The 10,315-nt window shown below is 24.4% G+C and overlaps 1 protein-coding gene across 3 annotated transcripts; it reads left to right on the top strand.

Annotated features, from left to right (window-relative positions):
• Nucleotides 1–755: 755 nt before the first annotated feature.
• Nucleotides 756–7,645, top strand: LOC126904558 (probable cytochrome P450 6a13). 3 transcript variants are annotated; one of them, XM_050683679.1, is made up of 5 exons: nt 756–1,135; nt 4,602–5,198; nt 6,542–6,766; nt 7,062–7,313; nt 7,377–7,645. In XM_050683679.1, the coding sequence occupies exons 1-5, from the start codon at nt 844–846 to the stop codon at nt 7,541–7,543; spliced, it is 1,533 nt and encodes a 510-aa protein (XP_050539636.1). In that variant the 5' UTR covers nt 756–843; the 3' UTR covers nt 7,544–7,645. The 3 variants fall into 3 exon arrangements, with proteins under 3 accessions (XP_050539636.1, XP_050539635.1, XP_050539634.1); XM_050683678.1 differs by lacking the exon at nt 4,602–5,198 and adding an exon at nt 1,520–2,116; XM_050683677.1 differs by lacking the exon at nt 756–1,135 and adding an exon at nt 3,848–4,217.
• Nucleotides 7,646–10,315: the final 2,670 nt, after the last annotated feature.

Raw genomic sequence — 10,315 nt, 5'->3', positions numbered from 1 at the left:
ATTTACTATCTTAAAACAAAAAATATTCAATCAACTTTCATTTCATACATTTTTGGGATAATTTTAATGTTAACTTAATTTAATGAATCCTACTAAAAAAAAAAAATTAAAAATAGAAATAAGTTGTATAATATCGTACAAGGTCCACCTAATATAAATTTATAATAAAATATGAATTTTTTTTCTAATTAACTCACATTTTTCATACTATATTTCACAAACTGGATTATTTGATGCTATATTTATAGTAATAATCAACTTTAATAATATTTTAATATCTAGTAGTTTATCATCTGATGTGTGTTTATTGAGAATTAGTAGTTTTTTGAATGACTCAATTCTTAATTAGCACCATTGACCTATTCTTTTTGTCAAAAGTACATTAAATAAATGTAGGTTATTTTGTCTGGATGTGTTAATTATTAATATCATGACTCGATATCCCGTAGAATAATGCAAGTTATTTTTATAACAATTACATGTTAGTATTAAATTGTAAATCAAATATATATACAGATATATGTATAAGCATATGATATATGTTTATACATAAGAATTATGTAATACAGCACAGAGGTTAATTGATAAAAAAAAGATTGTTTTTGTTATTCACAACACTTCATTAAAACATAATAGGATAATTGATTAAATAGATGGAAAAATTAAATTTACATCTTTGCATTTTGCCCCTCCTCGAATTGTATGGTTTATCAGTTAATAGACTTAATATATATTTTTATCTCTTGTTGCTCAATAGATTTTCAGGAAGTTAGTTATAATATTAGTGAATAGAGTTGTATATTTGAGTATATAATAATATAGTATTAAACATTTTCTTTTAAAATGTTAACGATTATTTTCAATAATTTTGATTTTATGCTGTCATTTTTGCCAGCAATAATTATTGGTGTATATTTGTATACTACGTGGTATTATGATTATTGGTCAAAATTAGGCGTAAAATGTCCATGGTCACCTGTTCCATTATTTGGCCATGTTTTTCAGTCTATTACTTTGAAGAAACATTTTATGGAAGTATTAGAAGATATTTATAGAAAAATTGACGATGAACCATTTGTTGGGATATATAGTATGCGTACACCTGAATTTTTCATTAAAGATCCAGAGATCATTGGTAATAACATTATCATAAATTTTATATGATTTTATCTCATTTATTAAATTAGTTTATTGTAATGCCGAAAAAATTTACATAAAACTTTCAAAATTATAAATTTGTTGTCTTTGAGATGGGATTATGGATTATGGAAAGTTGTTAACTTTGTCGTTACACCAATTATTTTATAATTATTGGGGAATATAAAATAATCAAATGCAAGTCTGAAAATAAATTAATTCAACAGGTATTTTAAAGACCACGAAAAGACAAGCCTTCAAAATGTTTAAAATATCTATTAAAGAAGTTGTAAAAATATAAATATAACTTTAGATAAGATAATTCTACTAAATTCAAATCTATCATCACAATACATTTTATTTATTTCTAAATTTTTTTCAGGTAAAGTGTTAATTAAAGACTTCAACTATTTCACTGATCGAGGTTCACTGAATAACCCTAAGAACCCCTTAAGTCATAACATATTTCAAACTGGCGGTGAACGATGGAGAACTATGAGACAAAAACTTAGTCCTACTTTTACTACTAATAAGCTAAAATATATGATAGAACAAATAAAAATATGCAGTGATAGCTTACTGGAATGTATTAATGAAAATTTTATCAAATATTCTGGTCAAATGGAAATTAGAGATATGATGGGCAAATACTCAACGGATGTAATAGGAAAATGTGCTTTTGGTTTGGACCTGGATACTATCAATGATCCTGAGTCGGAGTTTCGTAATTACGGAAAAGTTACTTTTCAACCTTCAATTAGGGCTCACGTTATTGTATCTGTTTTTTTAACCCAACCATCATTATTACGCTTTATGCCGTCAAGTTTTCAACCTCAAAAATCAATTGATTTTTTTCGAAACGCTTTTCAACAAACTATTCACCATAGGATTGAGAGTAAAATTGAACGGAAAGATGTTGTCCAACAACTTATGAAAGCTAGAGAAGATCTAGTGTTAAACCCAGCTTTAAATGATAAAGGTATATTTTAAAACATATATAAATATACCAAAAGAATGTCTAAATTTTTATGATTACAGTAAAAAATTAAATTTATAAATAATAAAAATATGTTGTGACAATATATACGAAAAATATCCTAATTAGGTAAAAAAAAAAAATAACAAAAATGATTTAATTTTAAGGGGGAAAAGAATGGATATAATTATTTTATAGTGTATTAATTATGGTGTGCAGAATGTAATAATTTCAAAAAAAAATTAAGGTTTATTTCATACTTTTGATAATATTGGGTGAGACACAGTTAGCAGATTGCTTAACCACAATTAAGGTTAAAAATTCGATTGATTATTAAAAAAACCATAGCACAGTTGTAGCTCAGAATAATATACTCCAGTGTAGATTAATATTTTATAGTGACATACATTACTATTTTAAAATGCACTGTTGAAACTTGGTTAATATTCTATTAGAGACTGTTTATTTACAACAAAAAACAAACCAATAGGAAATAATTAGACGAATTAGTATTTTTCACTTTATTAACTGATTTCACGTAGTACACTATCGATTAGTTTGGTTTATTTTAATTTTATGCTATTCTTTAATATCTTTGATTTGATATTGATTAAAAGTTATTAGACATCCGGAATAAAAATTGAGTTGAATAAAATAATTTATATGCATGGTTTTAAAAACAATTTTGTACTTAGTTGTTTACATATTTTGTTATAATAATAATAATATATTATCATTTTCTTTATTATACAAGTTAAAAATATTGTTTTGTGCACTTTTTATGGTAACTTAAAAGGGAAAAATAAAAAGTTAACAATAACTCTAAATATACATGAATATCACATATGCACTATATTTTGTGATTTTATTATTTTTTTTTTTATGAATAGGGTAAATCATCTAGTGATCCAACAGTTAAGGATTTATCGAATTTTAAAATTATATGATAGATTATATATATTTGAATTATCTTTTAATATCTGGATTTAAAACTAATAATTTCATATACTTACAATTATGAATATTTTAGTTAAATTAAATAATAATTAAATTGTCTATATTAAAATTAAGTTAAAAAACGGTAGCACAGTGGGGTCGCGGCATAGTGGAGACATTGCATAGTAGCGNTTATAATAAAATATGAATTTTTTTTCTAATTAACTCACATTTTTCATACTATATTTCACAAACTGGATTATTTGATGCTATATTTATAGTAATAATCAACTTTAATAATATTTTAATATCTAGTAGTTTATCATCTGATGTGTGTTTATTGAGAATTAGTAGTTTTTTGAATGACTCAATTCTTAATTAGCACCATTGACCTATTCTTTTTGTCAAAAGTACATTAAATAAATGTAGGTTATTTTGTCTGGATGTGTTAATTATTAATATCATGACTCGATATCCCGTAGAATAATGCAAGTTATTTTTATAACAATTACATGTTAGTATTAAATTGTAAATCAAATATATATACAGATATATGTATAAGCATATGATATATGTTTATACATAAGAATTATGTAATACAGCACAGAGGTTAATTGATAAAAAAAAGATTGTTTTTGTTATTCACAACACTTCATTAAAACATAATAGGATAATTGATTAAATAGATGGAAAAATTAAATTTACATCTTTGCATTTTGCCCCTCCTCGAATTGTATGGTTTATCAGTTAATAGACTTAATATATATTTTTATCTCTTGTTGCTCAATAGATTTTCAGGAAGTTAGTTATAATATTAGTGAATAGAGTTGTATATTTGAGTATATAATAATATAGTATTAAACATTTTCTTTTAAAATGTTAACGATTATTTTCAATAATTTTGATTTTATGCTGTCATTTTTGCCAGCAATAATTATTGGTGTATATTTGTATACTACGTGGTATTATGATTATTGGTCAAAATTAGGCGTAAAATGTCCATGGTCACCTGTTCCATTATTTGGCCATGTTTTTCAGTCTATTACTTTGAAGAAACATTTTATGGAAGTATTAGAAGATATTTATAGAAAAATTGACGATGAACCATTTGTTGGGATATATAGTATGCGTACACCTGAATTTTTCATTAAAGATCCAGAGATCATTGGTAATAACATTATCATAAATTTTATATGATTTTATCTCATTTATTAAATTAGTTTATTGTAATGCCGAAAAAATTTACATAAAACTTTCAAAATTATAAATTTGTTGTCTTTGAGATGGGATTATGGATTATGGAAAGTTGTTAACTTTGTCGTTACACCAATTATTTTATAATTATTGGGGAATATAAAATAATCAAATGCAAGTCTGAAAATAAATTAATTCAACAGGTATTTTAAAGACCACGAAAAGACAAGCCTTCAAAATGTTTAAAATATCTATTAAAGAAGTTGTAAAAATATAAATATAACTTTAGATAAGATAATTCTACTAAATTCAAATCTATCATCACAATACATTTTATTTATTTCTAAATTTTTTTCAGGTAAAGTGTTAATTAAAGACTTCAACTATTTCACTGATCGAGGTTCACTGAATAACCCTAAGAACCCCTTAAGTCATAACATATTTCAAACTGGCGGTGAACGATGGAGAACTATGAGACAAAAACTTAGTCCTACTTTTACTACTAATAAGCTAAAATATATGATAGAACAAATAAAAATATGCAGTGATAGCTTACTGGAATGTATTAATGAAAATTTTATCAAATATTCTGGTCAAATGGAAATTAGAGATATGATGGGCAAATACTCAACGGATGTAATAGGAAAATGTGCTTTTGGTTTGGACCTGGATACTATCAATGATCCTGAGTCGGAGTTTCGTAATTACGGAAAAGTTACTTTTCAACCTTCAATTAGGGCTCACGTTATTGTATCTGTTTTTTTAACCCAACCATCATTATTACGCTTTATGCCGTCAAGTTTTCAACCTCAAAAATCAATTGATTTTTTTCGAAACGCTTTTCAACAAACTATTCACCATAGGATTGAGAGTAAAATTGAACGGAAAGATGTTGTCCAACAACTTATGAAAGCTAGAGAAGATCTAGTGTTAAACCCAGCTTTAAATGATAAAGGTATATTTTAAAACATATATAAATATACCAAAAGAATGTCTAAATTTTTATGATTACAGTAAAAAATTAAATTTATAAATAATAAAAATATGTTGTGACAATATATACGAAAAATATCCTAATTAGGTAAAAAAAAAAAATAACAAAAATGATTTAATTTTAAGGGGGAAAAGAATGGATATAATTATTTTATAGTGTATTAATTATGGTGTGCAGAATGTAATAATTTCAAAAAAAAATTAAGGTTTATTTCATACTTTTGATAATATTGGGTGAGACACAGTTAGCAGATTGCTTAACCACAATTAAGGTTAAAAATTCGATTGATTATTAAAAAAACCATAGCACAGTTGTAGCTCAGAATAATATACTCCAGTGTAGATTAATATTTTATAGTGACATACATTACTATTTTAAAATGCACTGTTGAAACTTGGTTAATATTCTATTAGAGACTGTTTATTTACAACAAAAAACAAACCAATAGGAAATAATTAGACGAATTAGTATTTTTCACTTTATTAACTGATTTCACGTAGTACACTATCGATTAGTTTGGTTTATTTTAATTTTATGCTATTCTTTAATATCTTTGATTTGATATTGATTAAAAGTTATTAGACATCCGGAATAAAAATTGAGTTGAATAAAATAATTTATATGCATGGTTTTAAAAACAATTTTGTACTTAGTTGTTTACATATTTTGTTATAATAATAATAATATATTATCATTTTCTTTATTATACAAGTTAAAAATATTGTTTTGTGCACTTTTTATGGTAACTTAAAAGGGAAAAATAAAAAGTTAACAATAACTCTAAATATACATGTATATCACATATGCACTATATTTTGTGATTTTATTATTATTTTTTTTATGAATAGGGTAAATCATCTAGTGATCCAACAGTTAAGGATTTATCGAATTTTAAAATTATATGATAGATTATATATATTTGAATTATCTTTTAATATCTGGATTTAAAACTAATAATTTCATATACTTACAATTATGAATATTTTAGTTAAATTAAATAATAATTAAATTGTCTATATTAAAATTAAGTTAAAAAAACTGATGTAATTGAACGCATTTTTGAATTGTCAATTCTATTTAAAGGTCAAAATAAACGTTTTAAATTTTGTCATTAAATTCATACATCATAAATTAACATTTTACACAACTTTGATGCTAGAGAGATAAAATTCATGTGTCTTAATAAGTGAATACAGTGGTGTTCACTTATTGGTAGATATTTAGTTGCTGAACCAGTTATTCTGTATAATTTACTATCGACATAAATTTTTAAGAAATTTATATTGCTTATAATATTTATATAGATAAATTTTCGGAAATGGACATAGTAGCAAATGCATACATTTTATTTGTTGCGGGTTTTGAAACTGTATCCACGTCTATGAGTTTCTGTCTATATGAGCTTGCATTACATAAAAACATTCAGGACAAAGTTCGAGAGGAAATCATTGGAATAAAATCAAAGAATGATGGAAAATTAGATAATGACTGCTTATGTGATCTTCAATACTTAAACATGGTTATCAAAGGTAAAAATGGAGAATTTAATAATTAAATTGAAACAAAAAATTATTTTTTGTTTCAACCAAATTTTAAAGTAGTTCATTATTATAATAATACAATGAATTACATGTATTACTAAATACACTTAAAAATCTAAAAAATTATCTTAATTCGTACAACTATTTATAAACGTTTTAATATTTCATTATTTTAAAATAAAATTAATTTAAATGATATTTTTACTATTAATGTATAAAATAAATAACTAATGAAGTACTAAACTGTTATGTTTTTCATATAAAATAAATACTTAATTTTTAGAAACCCTGAGAAGATATCCTCCACTTGTATTTTTAACAAGAGTCGTTACTAAACCATACACATTACCGGATACTAATATCACTTTAGAAAATGGAACTAAAATACTCATACCCGTAAGATCTTTACATTATGACTGTAAATATTTTCCAAACCCTAATGAATTTGATCCAGAACGGTTTTCCGATGAAAACATCAACAAGTTACATCCGAACACTTATATGCCATTTGGTGATGGCCCTCGACAGTGCATAGGTTAGAATAAAAAACTTGTGAACTACAACAAGATATGATTTTGTAACTTTTTTTTATTTTCAGCTAAACGGTTCGCTGAAATTGAAATGAAATTGGCTTTATCTGAAATTCTATCTAAATACGAAGTATTACCTTGTGAAAAAACACAAATACCTATAAAATATATTATTGGAAGCTTTGTTAATGCTCCAGAAAATATTTGGCTTAAGTTTAAACCAATACATTCTTAAATTTTTTATAAGTCAATATCTTTTGTAACTGCTTGTATTTATTATAAACCAAAAAGTTTAGTGGAATAATTTGTTTACTGCAATAAACAAAATATTTAAGTAGAGCGCTTTTTAAAAATAATTCTTATAAACATTTGAAACATGATAGTACCTTTTTAAAATACCTATTAGTAATAATTCTAGTATCTTGCTTAAAAGTCATTCTATAAAATAACTGTTATAAATTATGATTAGTATTTTTTTATTTACTTACACAATTGCCATAAATTTCCAAAATTTAATTTTATTGCAAAATATTTATATTGATATTTAAAATAATCTTCTTCAGTTATTTTAACTAAAATAATTTTTATTTACATTGTCCTATGATACGTTTCAGAGTTTTTCATTATTTATATACTAGAGCGCTGTAGTGAAACCATATACTATTATATGCTGTTAAATATATTTTTATTTGACGTTTTCTTTTAATAACATATTAAATCATATAAATCATATCGTTGGCTTTGAATGGAAACTCGTTAACGGTATTTTTAATTTGTTATCATCTCCGTAAAAAATATAATTATTTTTACAAACCAACAAACATTGGTTTGTAATAGAAGTAATTGATATATATTTTTTAATGATGCATTGTTATTACATCAATTTACCGACGTAAAATGGTTTACTATCACACCAAAAGATAACACTTTGCATTGAATCACCACATTTATATTTTGTTAACTCCATTTGGATGATAAAAAATTTAGTATTAACAGTTTGTTAATACTACTTGAAAGTTCAGATAGAAGTTTTTTATTAAATTATTTTTTTTACGGTAGTGAATACTTAATGGACCGACCACTCAAGATTCATTATTTCTATATATCATTTTCCTTAGCAACATACTTAAATTATTTTGCAAATTAGTAAGAGAGCTCCTATATCCAATTTTCTATTATTGCTATTAAATAAATAATTGATGATTGGTTCCATCACGTTAATTGAAGATGTAGAAATAAAATATTGAAGTTAAGATAAATATTTTATTTGCTATAATTATAATCATAGCTATACATCTCAACCCTAATAGCTATTCCTTAAAACCGTTCGGTCTCGCACGCTCTCTGTTCACTGCCCACCGCAAGACCAGTCACCCGTATTACTTTATGGAGACAATGTTAGAGTGCACTAGGTTCAAGTATTATGTTGTGTAACAACATCACCTTAAAAAAAAAAAAAGCTTGTACATCAAATGAATAAAATAACTATTAATTAGTTTCCACACTAAAACGACAATATGTAAGAAATTATTTTTTCTATAAAAATATTTAATCATTTTTTCATAAAACTATTATTATTCAAAGCTAATACAGAAAAAGTCTCAAAATTATATTTAAATTAATTGAATACTTTTTTTTTTACTCGATGTTAATTGGTTTATTTAGTGTTCGGTGATATTGTCATCATAAACTTTTCGAATATTATTATTCTATGGATAATTACGTACTATTGATTTTTAAAATTTATTAGTAGTATATTAAAATTTATATTTTTTGTAAGAGAAACTTTTAAAATATTTGAAAATTAGTAATTTTGGTGAAGATAATAATTTCATAACACTGAATTTTTATTGAAAAAGAACTTAAAAAACTTATTATTTATATTATTTTTAATTTAATACAAATACATAAAAAAATCTATTTAACATCACGCAATTTTTTTTTAACAAACTTTTTTTTAGATATTCTGAGCAAATATAACAGCCATAACAGCAATTGTTTATAATTTTTACAATAGTAATTAATATTTGAATTGTTTGAAAAGTAGCCCTACAACTGTTTGGGACCAATGAATGTAAATTATATTAATATGAAGTAGGATAATATTTTTTGATTATTTCGCCGTGTTGATAAGACAGACTTTAGGCTAATGATTGTTGTTATTCTCGCGGGATTATCGAAATAACATCATTAAGTAGACAAATTAAACTTTTTAAACTTCATTTTATAACAAAAGCTAATAAAATACGATTGTATTTTATTGAACTAGAGTTGAAAAGAGTTTGTTCAGGATATTATTTTTTATGCGTAAATGGCTGTCGAAATAACACAATTTTACTTTTCAACTTGCTGTAAGCCCTAAGGTAATGAATCATTTGTATAGTAATTAGCCTCCAGTAAAACTAAACCACCCCCAAAGTCAAGTATTTGGTTTTTTTCCTAAATTGGGAATTAAACATCAATACGCATCTATTTCTGACTTACTTGAAAGAAATTTTTCCGATCACTTCATTATTTGGTTTATCATAAACCACTTGATTACTCTCATAATAAATACAATATTGAAATTTAAAAAATTAATGTTTTTTAATTAGATTTATTTCTTAAGCTATTTATAACTTTTTAAAATCATCCCTTATAACGTATAGGGTGTCAATTTCATATTTTTAAATCGTTACATACATATTTATTTACCTTAAAAATGATCTAATTCAGAAAATTAACTCTTCAATTACATATTTTGGACCATTCATTTGGATACTATTCTCATTATTGTACCTTGGCGAAGATACGATTAAGAAATTACTAGTGATCAAAATAGCAGAACTCACTCATCACTCCCAGTCATTACTTTAAATTGTTAATAACTTCTGAAAAACTGTACCAAAAGTTAATTGCGACCAGTTATTTTCTTAATTAATTATTTCCTACTTTATAAGCTAGTGAAAATTGTATGTTGCCACTTAAAAATATAAGGTTGATACCCCTATATGTCGTAAAAGATAAT

Source organism: Daktulosphaira vitifoliae, unplaced genomic scaffold (assembly GCF_025091365.1).
Source record: "Daktulosphaira vitifoliae isolate Bord-2020 unplaced genomic scaffold, ASM2509136v1 Scaffold_4, whole genome shotgun sequence".
NCBI lineage: Eukaryota > Metazoa > Arthropoda > Insecta > Hemiptera > Phylloxeridae > Daktulosphaira > Daktulosphaira vitifoliae.
This window is presented reverse-complemented; position numbering and strand designations above follow the sequence as displayed.

Excerpts from the sequence above, each read along its gene's own strand:
- LOC126904558 (XM_050683679.1), top strand. The coding sequence starts at position 844 with ATGTTAACGATTATTTTCAATAATTTTGATTTTATGCTGTCATTTTTG. Across the intron at positions 6,767-7,061 it reads CTTAAACATGGTTATCAAAG|AAACCCTGAGAAGATATCCT; the intron begins GTAAAAATGGAG and ends CTTAATTTTTAG. Across the intron at positions 7,314-7,376 it reads TGGCCCTCGACAGTGCATAG|CTAAACGGTTCGCTGAAATT; the intron begins GTTAGAATAAAA and ends TTTTATTTTCAG.